This window comes from Chlamydomonas reinhardtii, chromosome 2, assembly GCF_000002595.2.
Source record: "Chlamydomonas reinhardtii strain CC-503 cw92 mt+ chromosome 2, whole genome shotgun sequence".
Classification (NCBI taxonomy): domain Eukaryota; kingdom Viridiplantae; phylum Chlorophyta; class Chlorophyceae; order Chlamydomonadales; family Chlamydomonadaceae; genus Chlamydomonas; species Chlamydomonas reinhardtii.
In genome coordinates this window covers 784,635-807,220 of record NC_057005.1, presented here as the reverse complement: position 1 = coordinate 807,220, position 22,586 = coordinate 784,635, and the positions used below count along the sequence as shown (strand labels likewise).

Genomic DNA, 22,586 nt, shown 5'->3' with positions numbered 1-22,586 from the left:
TGCTCCCTTGTCATCGGCAAGCGCTCCAAAGCTTGAATGTACCGGTAAGTAAAGGGTTTCCGGCATTCGGCAGACTAGGCCACGCGACCGGGCACGGCTTCTCAAACCACGCACCGAGGGCTGTATGAGGAGTGTGGGGACAGTGAGGACGGCTGGCTACGGATGCCGCACGCTCAGCGTGTGTCCTGCTAAGGCCTCAGGGGTTTGCTCGGGGCGCGGCTCACACTCGTGCATTTATGGTTCCTCATCAAGGGGAAGTAGTAGAATGCAATCACCACTCTCACACCTGCCTCCTCCCTGCTGCTTAGTACATCACCGTCTGCTGCTGTCAGGCCAGCAACCATGCCGCGCCTGTCGCCTCGCTTCAAGGACAACCACCAAATAGCCATGTACCAGTGTTCCAGTGATGCCCTACCCTTGTCGCAAAATAAAAAATCTCCTCAGCTCATGCCGCAAGACAACTAACACTACCGTACGCCGCTGCCTCGCTCAAGCACGCCGCGCAGCCGTGCTACTGCAGCCCCTGCGGCTGCTGCTCCGCCTACGGCTGCTGCTGCTGCTGGCAGCGGCGCAACCAGGGCACTATGAGGCTCTCGAAGTGGCGCCGCGCCTCCGCCACACAGTCCGCCAGGAGGAAGAAGCCTGGAGGGGCGAGAAAGGAGGGCGCGGCAAAGTCTAGGACGGCGAAAAGGAGTGGGCGGTGGTGGGCAGTACAGGAATACGTAGGCGAAGCGCAGCACGTGGGCGGATCAACCACCTCACGGCAATGTGCAGGGAGGAGGGGGAGCCACACCCAGCAATCCCAACTTCACGAGGCGGCACAAACGGGGCAACCGAGCAGGGAGCGGCCACCCACCATGCCCTCTGCGGATGTAGCAGGTGTGCTGGGGGTAGGGGTGGCTCCGGAACACCGACTCCAGCTCAGCTAGGTCCTGCACACAGGTAGGGAGCACAGGGGGAGGCCACGCGTAGGAAGTAAGGCCCCGTGTGTTAAAGATCACAAGGAAAACATCACACAAGGCCCTGTGTGTGTATGCGTGTAATTGTGTGTGTGTGTGTGTGGATCAATGTGCCAGTCCCGACCTCACCACGCAGCCGGTTCTCTGGCGCACACGCACGCCATCCTCGGCTCGCCTCACCTCGCCCCCTCGCCCCCTCACCTCGGGTGTCGAGAACAGGGTGGCCCGCTGGCTGATGGGCAGACCCAGCTCCTCAGCGGCGTACGCCAGGCCTGCGCGTGTTCGAGGTCGCCCCGACAGCCACAGCAGCAGCAGCCGCACTAAAACCATATGAGAAGCAGGTGGAAGCGCAACACTAGCTCAGTACAGCCGGCGGCCAGCCATACCACTCGCGTACAAATGACACATAACACACACATACACACACGCCACCTCGCTTACCCTCGCCCTCCGCCAGCGCGTGCCCGTGCAACACCACAGTCGGCGCCAGCGCCCACCCGTACGCCTCCGCCGCGCCCGGACTCAACGCCGCCGCCAGCAGGGGACTGTCACTGCTTGGCCGCACTGCGCCGCTGCCGCACCCGCCGCCACCTGCCGCTGCTGCTGACCCTGGTGCTGGTCCAGGCACTGCTGGTTGTGCTGCTACTGCCACTGATGCCGCTCCGCAAGTTGCGGGTGCCGAGCAGGCGGCCGGCGAAGACGCGGCCTGTGGCCCGGCGGCCGAGGGTCCTGCTGGCGCGGCGCCGCTGCTGCTGACAGCAGCAGTGGCGGCGGTGGGGGCGGCTGTGGGCTGGTGGCGGGCGGCACAGCGGTATCGTGCCGACCAGGCGGCGCGGTCGAAGGACTGGACCAGCACGAAGTCCCGGGCGGGGTCAAGTCGGTGCCCGGGCGGCTTGCCGGACATGCTGTGGCGCGGGGCGGGAGGACGGGAGGAAAGGTCAAGGATTGGGTGCGCAAGCAAGGCGTGTGTTTCAAGTTATGGAGTCCAGGGAGCGGCGATATGCGAGAAAGAATGGCTGGGGAGTATAATTGGGTTGAATGCGTGTGCGAGCCGTGGGCATGTCAGCACGCATACGAGTGACACGTCTGCCTCCACACAAATACACACGCTGAGCCCATCACAGCTCTGTATCTCCTTCAGCCCCACCTCACGAGCGCTAGCCCCGACTGCAGGAGCGACCGCGTGTCCGCCTCCGCTCCTGCGGCGGTCCCGGTGGCGGCCCCGGCGGCTGAGGGTGCTCCAGCGCTTCCTGAGGCGGCAGCAGTAGCAGCAGCGGCACCAGTGGCAGTAGCAGTCCCCGAGCAGAGCGACAGAAGGTACCGCGGGCTGATGGCGCAGTTGCCAGCCACCTGTATGTGTTAAAGAGCACAAGGAAAACATTGCGCAAAGACAGTGCGCACACCTGTGTGTGTGTATGCGTGTGTGTGGGGTGGGTGGGTGGGGGGTAAGGCTTAGCCACGGTTCCTTGGACTGCTGTAGGGGCGGGGCGGGGGCCGCCTGCAACCACCTTGCCCACGCCCACAGCCCCCCGTCCCTGACCAGGCTCTCTCTTGGCACGGGCTGGGTCCAGGCGTTTGGCCTGCTGCCCCCATCCCGCCACATCACCACCTCCTAGCTCAGCCCCTTCCTCTCCGGTGGGTCTCTCTGTGCTGTTGCTCGGGAGCCGCTGTCCTGAACGGGGGCCGCCTGCTCGCGGCAAGCCTCACCTGCCCGTCGTTCAGGATAGGCGCGGCGCCAAGAGACTCCATTTCTGACATTAGCGCGGACAGCTTAGCCAGTTCGCCATTTGGATCAAACGCGGTCACGTTGCCAAGCTCGCCGACGTAATGCGTAGTGTATTTTATGCGTGGCTGCTCCTCGGTGATGATCTCTGCCATTTTTGCTTGACCTGTACATATAATGATGTTTTACAGGCACATTCCAGTTGCGAAGTGCAAGAGCCGAAGCCATGGCGCATTGTGTTCGTGTTGCTTTCGGGCACAAGTAGGTCCCTGCTCGCCACGGCTCGCCCTGTCGCGTGTGCCATTTGTAGCCATACCTTTGCGCAATGGAGCTATGGATCACAATGCTTCATGCCCTGACCTGTTCATGTCTCCACTTTCAGACCACTAGTTGTGACCTGGATCAAGCCAGGGCGCCTGACACGCCGTTGCAAACTCACTCGCCGCAACTCATAAGCTCACTCGCGCCCCTCATCTGAGCCTGCAGCTCCTAACATGCTCCTAACAAGCCCTCCCGCAGCTTTCTTCATTGCACCATCCCAATTGCCGTGCACACCGCCACGCACGTGGCCGTACACGACTGATGCCGTCCACGCCTACATACTATCCTGTCCCCCACCAGCCCCCGCCGCTCCAGCCCCAGCTCCAGCCCCAGGCGCCGCCGCCGCCGCCGCCGTTGCCTTCTGCACCGCCGCCGCCAGTGTGGGGTCCAGTGCGTTTAACGCCGCGTTGAGGGTGGCCTCGCCGTGCAGCGCCGCCGCCGCACACAGGCCCGAGCGCAGCGCGGCACTCACCGTGACCGCAGCGGCGGGGTCCGCGTCCCGCAGCTGCGTGCAGGAATTGGGGAGGAGTGGTGGTGCTGGTTGTCGCGGCGTGGTGCCACCGAGGGAGGTTCAGAGCAGCGGACCGAAGCGGCTGCTTAAGCCAGGACCAGCACCCACAATGCAAAACTGGCACACACCCTACGCCCCGAATCCCCACCCCACCCCACCCCACATCCACCACACCCCACCCCACCCCACCCCACCGCACACCGCACACTGCACACCCCACATCCACGCCACCCACCAGCGCCCGCCGCGCCGTCTCGCCCTCTGCCTCCTCGCTGTCCAGCGCCGGCCCCACCACCTCGTCCAGCCCCTCATCGCCGCCGCCGCGCATGCCCGCGCTGAAGTAGTCGTAGCTGGGCGGCAGGGCCTCCCCGCGCCACACGCCGCCGCCGTCCTCGCCGCCGCCACCCTCCGTCTCAAACCTGTGTGGTGCGGACCACGGCGCTTGTCACGCGTGTCAAAGGCGCGTGCCCTCGACGCGACTTTACGGCTGAAAACATCACCACCACAAACCACTCCCGCTCCTCATCCCAGATCCTCTCCCAGCTCTTCGCTCGTTACACCATCTTTGTCACCCACCCAAAGCAGCCGCAGGCGCCCCTGCCTCCCACACTCCTTCGCACGCGCACACACACTCCACTTCTCCCACTCACCACACGGCGGTGATGGGCGGCAACAGCACGTCCAGCAGCCCCAGCACGCCGCGGCTGGGCAGCGCCAGGCCGCGGCACAGCGCCAGGCCGCACAGCCGCCGCGCGCCGGCCTGGCCCAGCCCGTCAAAGGCCTCCGCCCACAGCTCCAGCAGCCGCCACAGCACCACCTCCGCAGGGGCTGTGCGTGTGCATGTGCGTGCATGTGAAGGGGCGTGGGTGTGAAGGGCAGGGCGTGTGAAGGGGCGTGGGTGTGAAGGGCAGTGCGTGTGAAGGGCGGTGCGTGTGAAGGGCAGGGCGTGTGAAGGGGGCGTGCGTGTGAGGGGCAGTGCGTGTGAAGGGGCGTGTGTGTGAAGGGCAGTGCAGGGCGGTGCAGCACGGAGTGGGCGGTGCAGGTGAGAGGCCAGGAGGTCAGGCGGTTGATCAGGCAACGCCGTCCGGAAAAGTATCAGTGCGCTAACCGTACACAGGTGGCTTGTTCAGTGCCTAAGCAATCCACCCCTCAGCCACTCACCCAGCTCTGCCGGCACGCCCTCCCGCCCCCGCGCCGCCAGCGCCGCCGCCACCACCGGGTCCGCCGCCGCCGCGCCGCACAGCGCCACCAGCTGCTGCGGCGCCGCCAGCAGCAGCCGCCCCAACACCGGCAGCGCGTTGGCCACCACCAGACCGCTCTCCTGCAGGGCGCGCGCGCGTGTGTGTGTACATGTTTACCGTCTCTGGAAGGTGCGTGTGTGTGTGTTAAAGAGCACAAGGAAAACGTTGCGCAAAGACGTGCGTGTGTGTGTGTGTCTGTGTGTGATCAGGCAGGGAGGTTACCATTGCTGGTAGGGGCATTGCCCCCGCCTGCCTGCTGCCTGCGGCACGGGCGTGCGCTTGGAGGCGGCGGCGAGGAGCAGGCGGGTCTGCAGGCCGAGCCCGCCGAGCCCGCCCACACCCGACACATGCAGTCACTGGCGCCACAGCCCCACGCCCCCACCCCCCAACCCCAGACACACACAGCCAGCCGCACCTTGCCGCCGAACAGCAGCCCCAGCAGGCGCAGCAGCACGGGCTGCAGCGCCGCCGCCGCCGCCTGGGGCGCCGCCTGCAGCATGTGCTCCAGCACCGGGAACACCAGCAGCATGCCGCGCTCCGACACGTGGCCTGGCCGGGAGCAGGGGCAGGGGCAGGAGCAGGAGCAGGAGGGAGAGAAGCAGCAGGAGGGTGGTTGGGGGGCAGTCGGGGTGGGTGGGTTTGGGGCAGTCGGCGGGTGGATTGGGGGCCGAGGAGTAGTTGTGTGGTCCTGTCCGGCCACTTGTAACTTAAATGGAGGGGACCGCGTATCAGTACCACCCGCACCCCTGAGCTCACCCCCCCCACCCCACACACACATATACACACACAGACACACGCGTGTGCACACTCACCCACGACCGCCATAAACACGTTGATGACGTGGCCGCCCGCCGCCGCCCACAACGCCGGACCCGCCAGCAGTGCGGCGCTGGTCAAGATGGACATCACCTGAGGCGGCGGCGTGTCAGGCGGGTTTCATTCATGATCACTTAAGAAGCGAGGGAGGGGGGGTCTGCCACAAGGAGAATGTAAATGTCATCCAGTTGCCATGTCATGGCCCGTGTGCACCACCAGGTGTACGACAGAACGGGCCCGCCCGCCACCACACCCGCTCGGCCTGCCCCCTCGCTCCACGCGGCCAGCCCAGCGCACCCGCCAACCGCAGGACTGTTTTCCCGGGGGGCCACACCGCCACGTCCCGCACGTGCCCCCAGTCCCCCAGTCCCCCAGCCCCCAGCCCCCAGGTCCCGGTGCAGGGGCCGCTGCACGCACCACTGGCAGCTGCTCCGTGGACGACTCGGCGATTGCGGCCAGGGCGGGGAAGGGACTCAGGAGCGCCTCAAGAACCTGGAGGGGGGTGGAGTGGGTTGTATATACCACCCCAAACTAAACGTAACTAGCCGAGCACAGGCAGAGGTGTTAGTTGCAGTTTTGGGAGGTAGCCGGCCGCAGTCGTGTCGCTCAACACACACGCGTGCACACGTGATGGACAGGCAAGCCGGAGCTGCCACGTCTGCGCCAGCCCCCCCCCCCCTCCCCGGCACACCTGTGCGGGGCCCGGCCCCGGCAGCAGCCGCAGCACCAGCGGCGGCGGCTGCCCCTCCAGGGGCGCTATCCCGCCGTTGGCACCGCCGTCCGCCCCTTGCCCTGTGGCGCAAGACGCGGGAGTGCGCATGTGCCAGGCACGGGTTAGGTCGGGCTGTACGGCGCGCACATCAAATGAGGAAAAGCTACAAACACCAACACACACACGCACTCGTTCTGTCTCCCTTGTCAATGCACACACGCAGTGCACACCTCCCCTGCTGCTTCTCCTTCAGGCAGGTATCTACAACCCGCACACCCGCCCCCTCGCCCCCTCCCCCGCTCCACACAGCCGCGCACCTGCCGCCGCCGCCGCCGCCGCCATGTCCTGCTCGCAGCATGTGGGCGCGTTCCTCAGCGCCACCAGCCACAGCGCCAGCCCGTCCTCCAGCAGCCCCTCGCTGGTCTGTGTGCGCGTGCGTGTGTGTGTGTGTGTGTGTGTGTGTGTGTGTGTGTGTGTGTGTGAGTGTGTGTGAGTGTGCGTGTGTGTGTGTGTGTGCGTGTGCGTGTGTGCGGGCGAGGGGGAGAGCGTGGTTGGGGTGGGGGTTACGCGTGCGTGGAGTACAAGGGGAAGTAGTTGCGTGTGCGCATAATAATGTACAACGAATGGAAGCACGCAGTCTACGCACATGCACACACGCGGGTCGTCTCCCGGTTATGTTTACACACACAGACACACACAGACACCGCCGGCCCCCTTCCCCCCCACCTCGGGCTGCCTCAGGTCCAGGCTGTAGCTCAGCAGCGGCAGCACCAGCCCCGGCAGTAGCTGCGGCGAGGCGGGCCCCGACAGGTTCAGCAGCCGCTGCACGGCCTCCAGGATCTGTGGAAGGGGGCGGAAGAGGCACAGCGGGCAGCGGGGGGCGGGTAGGAGGAGGCGGAGGCGTGGCACGGGCTGGGGCGCGCACGGGCTGGGTCGTGTGCAGGTGTGCGCGTCACGTACAATTTGACCTCATCCTGCCGCTTTCCCTTCTGTACGTGGTCGCACATGCATGGCTTCGCAAGCAGCCCTGCCAACACCGGCTGCAGCATCCCAGGAATAACGCCACACACCACCGCACATGCCGCTCCCCCCAACCCGCGCGCAACCAGCACACACGGACCTAGGCCGCACCTGTATCCGCAGCAGGCTCTGCCCCGCCGCCGCCTCCCACAGCGCCGGCAGTGCTCCCGCCAGCGCGCCCACGTGCGGCCGCAGCGCCTCGCCGCAGCGCTCAATGACCAGGTTGAGCAGCCCGAACGCCTGGACGCGGCAGCAGCAGCAGCGGCAGCAGCAATAGCAGCAGCAGGAAGAGGGGTTTGCATAGCTCTTGGCTAGGGAGGAGGACTGGAACGTGCGGTGCAGTGGGTAACAGACGAGGCGGGTAACAGGTGGAGGACGAGAATGGGGCGGCAGCGTTTGCAGCAGCAAGAACAAGGCATCGTTGCAGTTGCAAAGATGGTGTGTGTGCGTGTGGCATGTGGCGTGCGGCGTGCAGCGCCTCCGCTCTACAGGAGCGAACCTCTGGTGGTGGTCGTTCCCGCTGAGTAGCCACTCCCGCTGGGTGGCGATCCCATACGCGCATTTGCTGTGCCCGCTAATCCGCTATGCACACGCGCACCAACACCCAGGCGGCGTCCATGCAGCACCACCACCATCACTCCGCCAGCGCGCCCGCACCTGCTTCTGTGTGTCCAGCTCGGCGCTGCCGCCCATCACTTGGAGCAGCAGCTGCAGGCGGCGGCAGGTGGGTGTGTGTGTGCGTGTGCATGCGGGTCGGCGACAGGTGACTGTAGACAGGTCCCCCGCCCCCCGCGTCCACCCCGCCAACCCTATGCCCCCTCTCCCTCTTCCTCTCCCTCTCCTTCTCCCTCTCCCTCTCCCTCTCCCTCTCCCTCTCCCTCTCCCTCTCCCTCTCCCTCTCCCTCTCCCTCTCCCTCTCCTCTCCCTCTCCCCCTGTGCTCCGCTCGTTTAGCTTGGCTTAGTCTAGTTTGGGCTGGTATACACCACCCGCTCCCGCTCCCCCTCACCTGCAGGCAGGCGGGCAGCAGCGGCGCGAAGGGCTCCTCCAGGAAGTTGAAGTCACCCAGCAGCGCCGTCAACGCGCCCAGGCCCGACAGGCACACGGCGGGGTCGGGCTCCGACAACAGCTGCAGCATGGAGCCGTACAGGGAGGGGCTGCGGGCGGGCAGGCAGGCGTGAGGGGGCAGGCGTGAGGGGGCAGTGGGAAGGGGCAGGCGGAAGGGGGCAGGCGGGAGGAGCAGTGGGAAGGGGCAGGCGGGAGGGGGCAGGCGGGAGGGGCAGTGGGAAGGGGCCCAGCAGGGGACAAGTGCAGCCGTCTGCGGAGGGGGCACATCCGTTCAAGGCCGCAAGCAACGATGTCGGCCCTCTGTCCTTGTGCGTTGTAACAGAGAACGCCTGACCTCCGCACCTCCCCACCTCCTCGCGAATGCGCTCACCGGATGGGGTCGTCCTCCTTCACCCGGTCCACATTGGCCGCCACCACCAGACCAATGCGCCGCCGCAGCGGCCTGTTGGCGGCGCCGGCGTCAGACAGCTCCTGGGGGCGAGGAGAAGGGGAGTTTACATTGATGGTAAGCTAAGAAATGGTAGACGGTAGGCAACCTTTGGGGCACAGCAATCGTTACCGATGATGTCGACCAGCTCCGGATGGGCGCGTGCGGGTGCTGAAGTGAGCAGTGATATGGTCCTGGAGGTGGCCAATGCTCATCCGGCAGGCAAGCAGCCCAGGGTGTGGCGGGTGGCGCAACCTGTTGTGGCCATGGAACTGACCCTGTCCCCCTCCTCCAGCCCCTTTCGCTACCCCCTTATCCTCCCTTCTCTATACGTCCCCCCCTCCTGACCCTCCTCCTTTCTGCCAGCCCCCCAAAACCCTCCCTCCTCCACCCTCCTCCCTCCTCCCACCCCACACTGCCCGCACCCCTTCACACCTGCATGAGGCTGCCTGTGAGCCAGGCCCTGAAGTCCAGGTAGTCGTGCAGCTCGTAGGCGCCCGCCGCCAGCGCCGCATACACAGCGTCCTTGTACAGCAGCTGCGGGCGGGAGCAGCAGGAGGGGGGCAGGAGGGGTGGGTGTGTGGGAGGAGGAGGAGGAGGAGGAGGAGGAGGAGGAGGAGGAGGAGGAGGAGGAGGAGGAGGAGGAGGAGGGGGAGGAGGAGGAGGAGGAGGGGGAGGAGGAGGGGGAGGGGAGCAGGTCTGGCCGAGGGACGGGGCTGGCAAGGTGGCACACAGACACGATGTACACTGGTGGCTGGCGAACCATGTGCGACTGGTGGTTACGTGCACAGCCTGTTCTGTTAGCAACAGAACACACATACACACACATACTCCCGCTCCACACGCCCCCCTCCAAAGTTCCCTCGGCCTCCCTGCTCACCGCCAGCGGCACTCCCGCCACTCGCTCCCCCGGCAGGCTGTCTGCGGGCACGCCCGCCGGCGCCCCCGCCGCCACCACCGGCAGCAGGCTGGCCACCGCGGGGCCCAGCACCTCGCGATAGGCCTGTGTGTGTGTGTGTGTGTGGGGGGGGGGTTACATTCATGATTAATCAAGAAGTGAAGTCGTAGGCAGGTGCAGTCGCATAGTAGACGTGTTGTTACCGATGTCCGTGAAGTCCAGCGGCCAGCTCCAGCGCGTAGACCCGCCGAAGGCTGCTGCTGCTGCTCGCCCATTTTGTCTAACGACTATTGTAAGTAGGTTGATCGTATTGTAGTAACGTAAGTAAAACGATCACGTATAGCTCAGTAGCGCTCGGATGCATATGCGGATGCGAGTGCAACGCGACCGCCGCTGGACTTTCCTAGACCCGACTTGCTGTTTACTCACCTGCGCGCCGCAAGCGCAGGCGCCGCACCGGAACCGCGCCGCGCATGCACAGAGTGGGGCAGAGGCAGGGGGCGGTCAAGCGCGGCGCAAGTATGACGCGAACAATACCCATCCGCTGCTAGCTACGTGCAATGGGGTGCCGTGCGTGAAGTAGACTTAAAGTAGCGTAAGGGCTATATAGGCAGCAATGGGGGGGGGGGGGTTACATTCATGATTATTTAAGAAGAGAAGGCGTAGCCAGGTAGGGAGCGGGGTGTGGGGGGCCGGGGTATGGGGGGCAGAGCAGCGAGCGAGGAAGGGGCCATAGTTGCAGGGGCGAGTAAGCGGTGCGCGGAAAGGCACCATTGGACATGACCACGTGCTTAATACACACGTAGCTCCCCACATTGCATCATGCCCCCTGTGCTCTTTGGGCTGGTTCTGGCTTTTGGCTTAGTTGGGTAGGGACCAAGCTACCCCACCCCCATCCCCACCCCAGGCACGCAGCCGCACCTGCAGCAGCACCAGGTACAACTGCTCCGCCGCCAGGGCCAGGCTGTCCTGTGGGGCCGTGGAGAACGACAAATGGCAGCAGCAAAACGAACCGGCATCAGATCAGCTTCTTGGCTGAAGCCGCAAAGGATGTGCGTTTGCTCCGGAAGCACGGACTGCGGCCCGCCACTCGCCCACCGCGGCCGCCTCGCCCACCGCGGCCGCCTCGCCCACTGGGGAACCGCCCCTGCACGTCCCCACTCCGCCCATGGACCATGCCGTTTGTCGTGTATGTCTCACCCCCGAAACACACAGTCCAGCGTCTGGCCTTCCCGTTGTGATATTGATACGCCGTGCTGATACACCCACATCCACCCACCCATCCCACATACCCCCACCCAACCACCCACGCACGCACGCACCTGCCAGCTGCCGCTGCCGTGTGTGTGCGCGAACTCCTCGGGCTCATCCCGCCATTGCTCCAGGTCCGCACGCGACAACACCATGTGCCGGCTCACCTGCGGGCACAGGGGCACACACACAGACAGACACACAGGCACACAGGGACACAGGGACACAGGCAGACAGACACACAGGGCAGGGAAAGCGGGAGCGGGAGCGGGGGCAGGAGTGTGAGCCTTGGTGTGCGGATGTTTGTGTAAGCCTTGTGCACCAGGGAGCGTGTGCGTAAGTGCATGTGCACATGCTGATAGGTGAGGTAGGTATCGCGTGAGGCGCAGGGGGCAACGCGCGACTACTCGGCCGCGCAAAGGAGCAACGTGCCAGCAAACCCAACTCGCCATCCCACACGGCCTGTCACGTGCTCACCAGCGCCCCTGCCAATGCAATCAGACGGCTGTTGCTACTGCCGCCGCCGCCCGCCGCCGCCGCGCCTGCTGCTACTGCCGCCGCCGGCCCCCCTGCTGCTGCTACTGCCGCGGTGGAGGGCGCGGCCCAGAACGTCTCCAGCGCCGCGCGCACCTCAGCCGCCATTGCCTTATACCGGGTGGTGTCCTGAGCGGCACAGGGTGGGGCGGGGCCCGGCCGGGCCACAGACGTCGTGTCAGTGTCAGTGGGCGGGTACTGGGCAGGTGTAGTCAGGGGCAGCCTGCGCCTCCCACCCGCAGCCGTGCCCCCTCCTGCCTTCCCCTCACCCTTTCCTGCCTTTCGTACGGCCCACCTAATCCCCCATGCCCTTTTCACCCTTTCCACAAGACATATAAACACACGCGCGCGCTGCCCCCGGTTTAGTTTGGGCTGGTATCTACAACTCCCTCCCCTCCGGCCCTCTCTCACCCTGGGCTGCCCCGATCCCGGCTCCAGGCTGCCTCCCGCCTGCCCCTTGTAGCTCTTGCTGCCCATCACGCCGATGAGCAGCCCGCAGCACGCCGTCAGCCGCCGCTCCGTGCTGGCCGCGGCGGCGGCGGAGGCGGCGGCTGCAGTCGGCGGCCAAAGGGCGGGGGGCACGGGGTAAGTAGAGGACTGCAGAAGGTCTGTATCAGCGACACGCACGGCGTGAGGGCAAGTAACTTCGTAGTATGGGCCAGCCGGCCCCAACTCACCGCTGCCTGCCCCGGCTGCCGCCTGCTGTCCCGGCTGCTCCGGCGGCGCCGCCGCCGCCGCCGCCTCCACCAGCTGGTTGGCGCACAGCTCCATGGAGGGCAGCAGCACGCCCGCGCCGTGGAAGGACCTGGGCACGTGTGTGCGTACGTGTGTGTGAGCGCGTGCGTGTGTTGTGTCGAGGACACAAGAGTGACGTGGCTGACAGGACTGCGTGTGTCTGTCTAGCACGAGGGCCGACCTTACAGTGCACGTGTGCCCATCCCTCACACAGGCCCCCACCCCGCGTAACCCCAAACACGCCGGCCCTGACACACGCCCACGCCCCCTCACCAGGGGTGCGCCTCCAGCACCTGACACAGCGTCTTGAGCAGCTTGAGGATGGCGCGCTCCAACATGGCCTGAGCGGCAGTGGGCGGAGGCGCGTGCGTGCGTGTGTGTATGTGTATGTGTATGTGTGTGTGTGTGTCGAATGGAGGTGAAGGGGATGGCGCAGTGGGAGCAGGCAGGCACCATCCAGCAGCGGTGCAGCCGCCAGGAGCACGCAAACAGCAAGTAACTCCGACGCCGTCTGGGCGGGCCTCGTTCTGTTTATTACACACAGACACACACAAACAAACAAACAACGGGACGCGATTGTTTGCCGTTCCCACATTGCAGTCCTGATGTACGGTACACACATGCACATGCGGACGCGAACGCGCACCTGCAGGTGGGAGCGCGGCAGCGGCTTGCCGCGTGGCCGCACGCCCAGCAGCCCCTGCGCACACACAGACAGGCACACACGGAGACACACGCGTGCGTGCGTGTGTGTGGCGGCGAGGTCCGTCAGTCCGTGCATTGCTCTTGGGAGGGTGGGCGGAGCAGCCGCCGCCCCAACAGCAACAACAGCAACAACAGCAATCACAGCAACAACTGCCTATATGGCGACCCGAATGGGGCGCGCCCCCCCTCGCCTGGATGGCTGCACCGCATCCGGCCGCGGCCCCGCCGTCTCCCAACACGCGTGTCTTCCCTACACTTACACACACACACATACACACACATACACACAGTCCCCCCCCCCCACACACACACACCTGCAGCGCCGACACCATGTGCGGGCAGCAGCTGTGCACGGCGGGCACGGGCGACAGCGACTTGGCGTCGGAGGGGAAGCCGTGCAGGATGAGGCGCCGCAGGATCTGTGGCAGGGGCGTGTGTGTTTGGGGTGGGGGGGGGGGGCGCCGGGTCGTGGGCGGTGGGGGGCGGCGGGGTCGTGGATGGCACGTTGGCACGTTCGATGGCACGTTGGCACGTTCGATGGCACGTTGTTTGTTTGGTATGCCGTGATGTGAATGATGCGTATGACGTGCAGTGCTGGGTGTTGCAGGTCCAAGGGGCCGTGTCCAGGGTGCCGCGCCCGGTCCACATCTAACATGCAAGCCGCGCAGCAGCCCACGGCAAAGCAAAGCAGACTGCAGACTCCTCTCATTATGTTGCAAGCCCCGTCACCCACGCCCGTCACCCCCGTTCCCCCCCACCCCACACACACACCTTGAGCAGCAGCATCCAGCGCTCGCAGCTCTGCAGCAGCGCCTGCGCCTGCGCGCTGCCCGCCGCCGGCCCCGCTTCCAGCCCCGCCGGCAGTCCCGCCAGCAGCGCCTGTGTGTCGGCGCACCAGCAGCCCCACACGTGCCCGAACAGCAGCTCCGTCACCTGCAGGCCAGGCGGGAGCGGGGGAGGAGGAGGAGGGGGAGGTGGAGGGGGAGGTGGAGGTGGAGGTGGGGGCAGAGGAGCGTCGTATAGTTGAGAGGAGAAGCACCAGGTACAGCAGAGGCAGGAGGGAAAGGAGGGGACAGAGGGGGAGGAGGGGGAGCAGCAGGTAAGAGGAGCGGGTTCGTGTCGGTCGTGGGACCGCACTGGCACCCAACGCTCTGCTAGGGGTGTGTCCATCCATGCACGCTCCCTGCCGCGCGCCTCCACCCCTCTCCAAGTCACACACACACACACGCACACACACACACACACACACACACACACACGCACCTGTGCGAAGTGCGCCTGATCCGCCACCAGCCTCTTGGAGGACAGCTCCTTGAGCACGTGGTGCAGGATCAGGTACACACTGAGCAGGGGGGGGGTTGGGTGGGTGGGTTGGGTGGGTGGGTTGGGTGGGGGGCGGGAAAGAGGCGGGGGAGGGAGATGGTGGTTGTGGTTGCGATGAACACACACACACACACACACACATGTATTGTCCTGATGCTGCATGCACACACACGACCCACCGCCGCACGGTGAGCGCGCTGCCGCCGTTCACGTTGGCCAGCAGGTCGGCGAACAGGCCGGGCCAGTCGGCCGGGTAGTCGAAGCGGGCCACCTTGGCGTACACCAGCGCCACCTGCACCGCGATCTGGGGGGGGGGGAGGGTGGGGTGGGTGTGATTATTAAGTAAGTGAAGGCGTAGCCAGGAACAGTAGTATAGCAGGCGTGTTGTTACCGATGGGGGGGAGAGGAGGGGAGGGGGCAGCCGTACATGGAGAAGGACGGGAAGGAGGTGAGGGGAGGAGGGTAGGGGAGGGCAAGGGAGATCGGAAGAGGGCGGGGTAGGCAACGCGGTGGCGCAAAGCCTTGGCCGCATCAGGCACCTCCACAACTGCGCCCCTGCGCAGAGTCCTTTTCAGCACGCACACATGCCCAGGGCCTTCCCATGTGCAACTCCCAATCCGCCGGGTCCTTCCGGTCCGATCGAGGCAACCCCAACTTTGATCACTCGGGCCTCCATCGACAGCTGACCCCCCACACACCCTCCAGGCCGCCATCCAGCCGCCCCGGCACCTACCTGGTTGTCGTCCTGGGGGATCAGGCCCGACAGCCGCGAGCGCAGGTGCGCCTTCTCCTCTGGGCTGATGCCGCTGCGAGGGGTGGGGAGAGATGGGGAGGGGCGGGGCGATCAGGGCGGGGTTTGGGTGAGGCGTGGCGTGCCGGGAGGGGTGGCACGAAAGGTGACGCGTCTGCTCGCAGACGGGCCATTGGCCAGGGCTTGTTCGTGTTCATCTCATTCACACTTTGGTCCCAGGGAGGCGGGCTTGGCCCCGCCGGCCGCGTGCATTGCCTAATTGCCTTGGAGGGGGGCGGGGCCGCGGCAGCGGCATGCACGGCCCACGCCCACCGACTGATCAGTGATCACCCCTGGGAGACAGCACGGACATCCACGCCCGGCCCCTGCTCGGCTTCCGTATGGGCTCAGTATCGCTCCCTAGGTTTGCTACCCGGCAGCAGGGCTGTGCGGGTTTGGAGGCTGTGGAGTGTGGGCCTGGACGGGCACAGCACGCAACTCACGTGGAGGTGCCAACCCGCTTCTTCCAGTTGCGGTGGATGCTGTTCTTCAGGTGCACAGATGCGAGGTAGCGTGCGCTATGGTCCGCCTCCCGATTGCCGACGATTTCCTGTAACGAGCCCGATGCGAAGAAGAGATATGGGCAGCAGTCCAGTCCACGTCTATGCACCCCACGATGGCACGAACCCTGAGATCGATTCAGCCCGGTCCCTCGGAAACACCTGCTCCTTCCCCCCGCGCAGCAGAAGCGCATTTGCATACCGCGAGCGCTGAGCTGAAACCCGCCCGGCTGTCCAGCGACTGGATGTAGGCCTCCGCTTGCTTCTGCACTTCCGGATTCTGGTTTAGTGCATTTTGCAGACAGGAGAGCAGGCTCGCGAAGTCCTGCTGAGTCAGAGGTTGTGACATTTCCAGCAGTTTCGGCACAGAAAGTCTGCTTGCGACAACTGCGGCCGAGTCGGCACCGTCGCAGTTTTCGCCTAAATGCTATCTGTGTACATTAAATGTTAGTAGTATATTTCTCTACAGATGAAGAAGAGTCAACTACAAAACTATTAAGAACAACTTGTGGAAGCACTGGCAGCCTGCGGCGTGCACCTGCGCGACCTCAAATTCAGTGCCGTGTAGTTATGCTGATAGCGATGTAAGTATATCTTGTTGAGAAAAAACAGACACGTCAGGGACTTGGGCTGGCAGCGATCGGCAAGTCGCGCGGAACCCTGGCGCCTGGCACAAAACCCTGGGCGTGCAGGGCGGCACGGTCTCCGAGGCCCGTGTCCCGTCAGGCCCGACTACCGAGTATCGACTCAGCTTCAGAGGGAATCAGCACGTATTCCGTCCTATTACAGTGTGACTCTAGTGCCATCAAGAATGGCACGCTGCCGTCCTACGTATCTGACACACATGAGTATGCCGCCTAAACCGATTCCAAGCAAAGCTCAGCAACCGCCCTCCCTGGCCAACCTGCATCCACCTCCTGGTCCTCCTCACTCCTTCATATCGAGGTCCATACGCAACATGCATTTCGAACCTTCCAGACCACCGCATCCCGTGCCGAACCACAACACCTACATCACAGCCTAGGAGACCCCACCCCCCCGCCCCGCCCCTGCACCCCCACCAACCCCGCACAGCCGCTCGCAACGGCACCACCTCTTCCCATTGCTCTTGAGGGCCGCCCACGGCGCAAGCCTCCGCGATCGGCTGAGGGCAACCACCAGCTAGCTACTCCCCAGCCAAGAGTATATGAGCGCGGTGCGCGTGTACCGCATGCACCGCATGTCCACTCCAGGGCATGAAACGCATACAGGCAAGTGAACATTACGTCCGGAGCTACCACCAAGCAAGCACACCTGCACCGCTCAGTGGTTCAAACACCTCACACCCCCACAGCCTGAACCGTTTACGCACCCAGCGCTGCTTATTCCGCTCCTGTCAAGCACTAGAGCCACTAGAAGAATGCCAGGTTGGTGGCCAGCGGGATCAGGAATGGCTCCAGCGTGAGGCGGGTGAGGAAGTAGAAGGCCACGCCCAGCGCGATGGAGAAGGGCAGCGCCGGCAGCGCCTTCTGGAACACCGCCAGGCACAGCAGCGTGAGGCCCAGGCCGGCGATGATGGCCAGGTAGGCCGCGAACACTGCGATGTGTTTTTTTGGGGGGGCATGCATGATTAATTAGGGTATGACGAGAAGTCGTTGGGAAGGGTTAGAGAGTGTGTGTTGCAGGGGGGCACGACGTGCGTCAGGATGGCACAAGGGGTGCAATAGCTTGTATCGAGATGTTTGTCGGGGGAGGGAAAGGTTCCAGGCCTGGCTACCGTACGGTAGACCCTCCGCCTCCCCTCCGCCTCCCCTCCGCCTCCCCTCCGCCTCCTCTCCGCCCCCTCGCCCCTCTCCGCCTCCCCCTCAACCCGGCACGCACCCGTCATAAAGTCGTACATGGCGGCTCGGCCCACCAGCATGGAGTAGAAGATGAAGTCGCCCAGGCCCAGCTTGATGGAGTCGGGCAGGTCGGGCAGGTCGCCGCCGCCCTCGCCGCCGCCGTCAGCGCCGCCGTCCTGCGGGGCGGCCGTGTGTGTGCGGAGCGGAGAGCGGGGGTGTTGAGTTGGGACGAGAGCGGTATCAGGCATGATGGGTAGGTCGCCAAGCGCATGGAAGCACAGTGTCTTCCAGGTAAACAAGCTGGTCGGGCCCTGTCCTGTACGCAAACCCCTACCCATCTCGGTGCACATCTTCACTGTCGTTGCGCTTTGTTTCCTTGTGCTCTTTAACAAACATGCACGCATGAGCACACGTCCCGCCTCAGTCTCACGTGGTGGTGGCCGTGCCCGCGGTGGTGAGGGTGGTGGCCGTCCGGCGGCGGCGCGCCCGCCAGTTGCGGCGGCGGCTCCGAGGCGGGCAGCTCGCCGTCAAGCGTGTTGCGCCTGTGGGGGGCGGCGGTTCCAAGCATGATAAGTTAGTCAGGAGAAGGCATCGTTGAAACGCCGCAGCGCTGTGTGTACTCATGCCGGGGGGCAGGGCGGGGCGGCACGTCATGCACGCAGCAGGGCAGCAAGCAACACAGGTGCATTAGCAGGCATGTCACTACTGCTACTTGCCAGGCAGTCAACGGGACGCGCCGCTCGCCGTACCCTGCCAAGCCTGCCCACCCACACCCTGCCCGCCGCCTCATTCACCCGCCCACCCACCTGCCCACCCACCTGACCGCCTCCGCCAGCCGTTCCGCGTCGAACGCGGGCGCCACCGCGCGCACGCCCATGGTGCCGGGGTTGGTCAGGCGCGGCGGGTCGCCGCCCGCGGCGCCGCCCGCCGCCGCCACGCCGCCGCCGCCACTGGGGCCGCGCAGGTATGGGTCCAGCGCCCCCTTGCCTGACGACGCGCCGGCGCCCGGCTGCAGGCTGCGCATCTCGCGCCCCTGCGGCCCGGCGCTGCTGTTGCTAACGCGGCCGCGGCTGCTGGGGCCCGCGGCGCCGTCAAAGTCCTGCAGGCAAGCATAACCCCAGCCATGTGCGTCAGTCCTCTCGTGGCGGTGGGGTCTGCCGAGCTACATGTGCTCATCAGGGACACGTCAACAACAACAAGGGACAGTCTGGTCAGGGACCATCTCCGTGCTGGTGGCCTGCGTGAAACTGCTGCCTCCAGGTGCCAGCCGCCGCGCCTCCCGCCACCCTTCCTTCACCGCCCACCTTGAGGTCCCTGTCCAGCGCCGCCGCCGCCGCCGCGCGCTGGTTGAGCAGCGGCTCCATGGAGGTGTGCGAGCGCGGGCTGGAGCGACCGCTGTCGGCGGCAACAGGCTCGGACAGGCCGGGGCCGCCGGGGCGCACGCGCAGCGCGGCGCCGGCCGCGCCGCCCTGTCGCGTGACGAAGACGAATGTGAGGAGGGCCGACTGGCGAGGTAAGGAATGGTTATGTGTGTGTGTAACATAGGAGCTGTTTGGATACTCCAGCAAGTCCGGGACAACATGTGGACTCCACCCCCTGCGATCAACGGCTACCCACCTCGGGTGCCGCCGGCAGCGGCTGCCACTCGCCCTGCTCCCGCCCCTCCGCGACCGGCCGCGGCCCTGAGCCGGCGCCGCCGCCCTGGCTCCGCTGCCGGCGGCGCTGCGGCTGCTGCTGCCACTGCGCCTCCATCGCCGCGTCCGCCTCACCCGCCATCGACAGCCTACGGGCCACAGCGTACACAGACAGCTAGCAACTCATCAGCGATCAAAAAGCAATAGGGGTAAGACGTGTATCATGACGACCCCAGACAGGTGTCTCCCCATCTCAGTCACCCGGTTAAGGGTAGGGCGGCCAGCGGGTAGGGCGGCCAGCGTGCCAGATGTGTGGGGGTCTGCTCTTGCAAGGACTCACTGGTCCTTGAATGCTCCCGGCGACGCGAGCGCCGGCGGACTAGTACGCGGCCTAGCACGACATGGTGACCCACAAGCCACACCGCTAAAACCCCCACTCCGCCAGCCGTGGTTCCCACAGCCCACACAGCCTGCCTGGTGGCCTTGCGCCGCCACCACGACTGCCCACATCTCCAGCCCACGGGCCCCTTGCCAACCCCTCACCAGTGCCCCGTCACCCCATCCAAGCCGTCCCACCAGCCAAATCCTCTCTGCCCTCGTGCCGCCGCCTTACCTCATCGGCTGCACCTGCGTCTGCCCAGTAAAGTCCGCGGCGCCCGCCCCCACGGCCGGTGCCACACGCGTCGTCGCCGCCTGCGCCCAGCCGCCACCGCTCACGCCGCCAGCGCGGCGCCGCCCCGTGCCGCCGGGGCTGCCCGGCGCCTCATACGGGTCAAACACCGCCCCTGCCCCCGCCGCGGCCCCCTGCCCGTGCACGGCACGTGTGGTGGGCTGCCGCATCTCCAGGCTCGCCGCGGGCGAGGACGCCTCCGCCACCGGCCGCGGGCCGCGGCCGTTGGCGTGCGGCGACGGCACCACGTTGGGCGGAGCCGCCGGCACTGCCCCGTTGGCGGCAGGGCCGCCGGGGCCGTCAGGCCCGGCGGGGCCCTCCGGGCCGCCCTCCTCGCCCTCGCCGCGCTGGCCGCGGTTGCCCCAGCCGCGCACGTAGGGGCGGCCGCCAGCGGGCCGGGCCTCGTAGATGAGGGCGGGCAGCTCCTGCTGCCGCTCAATGGCCAGCTCCACCAGGGCCTGTGCGCGGGCAGGTGCGGCAGCGCGGGCAGGTGGTTGTGGTTTAGCAGGCCACGCGATGTGGGGAATAGCGTCACGTGCAGAGCCTCAAGTGCAGGAGAGCCGCAAGTGCAGGGCAGGACTCCAGGCAAAGAGTGCTGCTTGCGCAGTTCCTTCATGACTGATGTAAAGTCCGCCCGAAACACACGCACATGCACGTCCCCCCCCACACACACGTACGCCCACCTTGAGCGGTCCCCCCGGCACCAGCACCGCCACAATGTCGTACAGCGCCATGAAGCACAGGATGACCCAGGCCGTCCACTCGGGGATGAAGGTGAAGATGTAGGCCACGATGATGCCGACCCAGATCAGATACACCTGAGACCAACCACGTGGGCGCACATGAGTGCGTGTATATGTTGGTGAAGGGAAACGTGTATGAGTGTCTGCCTGTGTATGTGCGCGACATATGTCGAAGCGCAACGGATAAAGCCCGCGTTTGTAGGCACACGTTCTCGGTGGGTGCGTGCCCCGGGCCCCGCAACAACCTCACCTGCTTCGAGAGCAGCGGTATGGGCATGAAGAGCAGCCCTAACGTGCCTACTATCTGCGAGCCGGGAAAGAATGGTGCGGGGCGGGAGGGGAACGTCAGGCAGCGCCATTTAACAAGAGGCAGTTACGGTCAGCTCCCTCCTTCATCCCGGCCGCCATGGGTACACTCCCCGTCCCACACACGGGGCCCAGCCTACAGCTATCGTGTCACTCTGTCACACCTCCTAGCCAGCGCACTTACTGAAAAATTGAATAAGCCATAGGCGAGTGAGAAGGCGTCGATGTGCAGGTCAATGACCTGCATCACCTGTGGGGCCGGGCCAGGATGAGAGGGCGTGAGCGTGAGTGCGCGTATGGGTGAGGAAACAAGGTATGACTTGGCAAGAACGGCGAGGGCCACGGAGACAAACACGACCGGACCGGCAACGGCATCAGCCTGCGCCAGCCTGTGTGGCCCTGACCCCTGAGCTCGGGCCCGCAGCAACCGGGGAAAGCGGGAGGCGTGCGGGGGCGTGTCAGTGTGCCGACTCATTAGCGGAACGCGGAACACAGCTGGTACATCCCCACCCGTTCACGCACCTGGATGAACAACGCCCCCGTTATGAAGAAGAAGATGTTGAACACCGCGAAGCCCATGTATGCGAAAATGAACTTGTAGCACTGCGGTAGGGGGCGAGCACACAGCAGAGGACACACACACAGCAGCACACACACAGCAGCATGCATCTCTCGGTAGGGTGCGGCTGTGGCAGCGCCAGAGTGTGCTTCCACAGGAAGGCAGTCGCTGTTAGGTGAGTCGCAAGCATGGAAGGCACGGCCGGTGGTCCCCCCGGTGTCTGTTAAGACACTGCCTATGGTCCAAGCACCCCGAAAACGGGAGAGCGACGTGTCCCACCTAGCCCTTGAGTGCGTGCCTTGCATTTCAGGCCCTGGCTTACAACCCTTCCTGTTGCCGCCATTGCCGTGTGTCCCCACCCCTGAACCGGGCTGTGCCTTGATGTGAAGAGCTACTGATTCCCCCGACACACGACACCCACCTTGTACTTGAACAGTAAGAAGAGCACCACCGTCATTCCCGCCACCACGGCCACGAAAATCAACGCATTCAGCAACGCGCCGCCAAACTTCTTGCCGGATGAATCAGATGCCTGGGTGCGGATAAGAGGCCGGGCGGGCAGGCAGGGAAGTGAGCAGCTGCGCTGTGGGGAAGCCAGGCAGGCGCGGGCCCGTGCGGCGGTTGCGAGCGAGTGTATGTGACCGCTCCTGTGGCCAGAGCCGCATTATCGACAATAGCTAGCTGTTTTGCCGCGCAACGGCACAGTTTTACGTGAGGCACATCAAGCCAATTCCCCGGGCTTGCCTGCCACCTGGCTCGGCTGTGACATCGACGTCGAGCAATGCGACCTGCACGCTACCTTCTCACCTGCTCCTGGTACGCTATACTGGCAATGAGCACAGTATTAGACGATGAAACGCCCTCCGGGTTGAGCAGACGAACCAGCAGCACGGTCACAGCCATGCAGAGCGAGACTGGGGCCACGATTCCAGTGACCTCCTCGCCCAGGTCATCCAGCAAGGATGGGGTGGCCATGGCTGAGGCTGGCACACGCACTGGCACGGGCTCGACCCCGAATGTATCCAGTGCTCCTGCTCCAACCGACCCTGAGCGACGACGAACGGGAAAGCCGCGAGGAGATGTTTCAGCCAGGTTGGCCTATTCTCAGTGAGAGGCCGTTGTCCTAAACGGGGAGGCTAAGTGGTGCCGTGGACGACATTAGCGTGTGGGTGATGTTAAGATATGTGAAGCATACATATTCAAGTGGAAAATTATTATACAGAGGTAAGGCGAGCTATACAAGGTCGCAAGCGGATCCCATGCAGCTACCGCCCTGCACCTGGCAAAAAGCCCAGGCAAAACACAAATTGCCTGCAGCGTTC

At 65.2% G+C, this 22,586-nt stretch overlaps 3 protein-coding genes across 3 annotated transcripts; all 3 read right to left on the bottom strand.

Annotated features, from left to right (window-relative positions):
• Positions 1 to 41: 41 nt before the first annotated feature.
• Positions 42 to 2,783, bottom strand: CHLRE_02g078912v5 (uncharacterized protein). The gene is made up of 6 exons (XM_043059203.1): positions 2,667 to 2,783; positions 2,107 to 2,309; positions 1,401 to 1,864; positions 1,161 to 1,231; positions 857 to 932; positions 42 to 642 (listed from the first exon to the last, which is right to left on the bottom strand). The coding sequence occupies exons 1-6, from the start codon at positions 2,715 to 2,717 to the stop codon at positions 542 to 544; spliced, it is 966 nt and encodes a 321-aa protein (XP_042926837.1). The 5' UTR covers positions 2,718 to 2,783; the 3' UTR covers positions 42 to 541.
• Positions 2,784 to 2,855: 72 nt separating this feature from the next.
• Positions 2,856 to 16,113, bottom strand: CHLRE_02g078885v5 (uncharacterized protein). The gene is made up of 30 exons (XM_043059202.1): positions 15,735 to 16,113; positions 15,476 to 15,582; positions 14,976 to 15,048; positions 14,422 to 14,546; positions 14,183 to 14,261; positions 13,691 to 13,852; positions 13,234 to 13,338; positions 12,861 to 12,914; positions 12,488 to 12,555; positions 12,157 to 12,284; positions 11,891 to 12,030; positions 11,423 to 11,608; positions 11,017 to 11,112; positions 10,616 to 10,663; positions 9,677 to 9,799; positions 9,232 to 9,333; positions 8,740 to 8,840; positions 8,311 to 8,458; positions 7,961 to 8,011; positions 7,415 to 7,543; positions 7,010 to 7,123; positions 6,601 to 6,706; positions 6,263 to 6,363; positions 5,989 to 6,063; positions 5,568 to 5,664; positions 5,171 to 5,304; positions 4,676 to 4,835; positions 4,165 to 4,342; positions 3,750 to 3,933; positions 2,856 to 3,508 (listed from the first exon to the last, which is right to left on the bottom strand). The coding sequence occupies exons 1-30, from the start codon at positions 15,879 to 15,881 to the stop codon at positions 3,278 to 3,280; spliced, it is 3,552 nt and encodes a 1,183-aa protein (XP_042926836.1). The 5' UTR covers positions 15,882 to 16,113; the 3' UTR covers positions 2,856 to 3,277.
• A 190-nt stretch (positions 16,114 to 16,303) lies between these two features.
• On the bottom strand, positions 16,304 to 22,463 carry CHLRE_02g078858v5 (uncharacterized protein). Its single transcript, XM_043059201.1, has 13 exons — positions 22,072 to 22,463; positions 21,686 to 21,796; positions 21,228 to 21,308; positions 20,890 to 20,955; positions 20,650 to 20,703; positions 20,340 to 20,474; positions 19,600 to 20,114; positions 18,970 to 19,135; positions 18,657 to 18,821; positions 18,171 to 18,451; positions 17,783 to 17,894; positions 17,393 to 17,528; positions 16,304 to 17,108 (listed from the first exon to the last, which is right to left on the bottom strand). Exons 1-13 carry the CDS (start codon positions 22,237 to 22,239, stop codon positions 16,924 to 16,926), a joined length of 2,175 nt encoding a protein of 724 aa, XP_042926835.1. The 5' UTR covers positions 22,240 to 22,463; the 3' UTR covers positions 16,304 to 16,923.
• Between the last annotated feature and the right edge of the window lie 123 nt (positions 22,464 to 22,586).

Bases quoted from the DNA above. Each gene is read 5' to 3' on its own strand.
- CHLRE_02g078912v5 (XM_043059203.1), bottom strand. From the start codon at position 2,717: ATGTCAGAAATGGAGTCTCTTGGCGCCGCGCCTATCCTGAACGACGGG. The intron at 2,310-2,666 runs GTGAGGCTTGCC...TAACACATACAG, and splicing joins CTATCCTGAACGACGGGCAG to GTGGCTGGCAACTGCGCCAT. The intron at 1,232-1,400 runs GTAAGCGAGGTG...GAACACGCGCAG, and splicing joins CGCGCTGGCGGAGGGCGAGG to GCCTGGCGTACGCCGCTGAG.
- CHLRE_02g078885v5 (XM_043059202.1), bottom strand. From the start codon at position 15,881: ATGTCACAACCTCTGACTCAGCAGGACTTCGCGAGCCTGCTCTCCTGT. The intron at 13,853-14,182 runs GTGCGTGTGTGT...CCTGGCCTGCAG, and splicing joins ATCAGGCGCACTTCGCACAG to GTGACGGAGCTGCTGTTCGG. The intron at 4,836-5,170 runs GTGCGGCTGGCT...CGCGCCCTGCAG, and splicing joins GGCTGCTGTTCGGCGGCAAG to GAGAGCGGTCTGGTGGTGGC.
- CHLRE_02g078858v5 (XM_043059201.1), bottom strand. From the start codon at position 22,239: ATGGCCACCCCATCCTTGCTGGATGACCTGGGCGAGGAGGTCACTGGA. The intron at 20,115-20,339 runs GTGGGCGTACGT...GCCCGCGCACAG, and splicing joins TGCCGGGGGGACCGCTCAAG to GCCCTGGTGGAGCTGGCCAT. The intron at 17,895-18,170 runs GTGGGTGGGCAG...CGCCCCCCACAG, and splicing joins CGGCTGGCGGAGGCGGTCAG to GCGCAACACGCTTGACGGCG.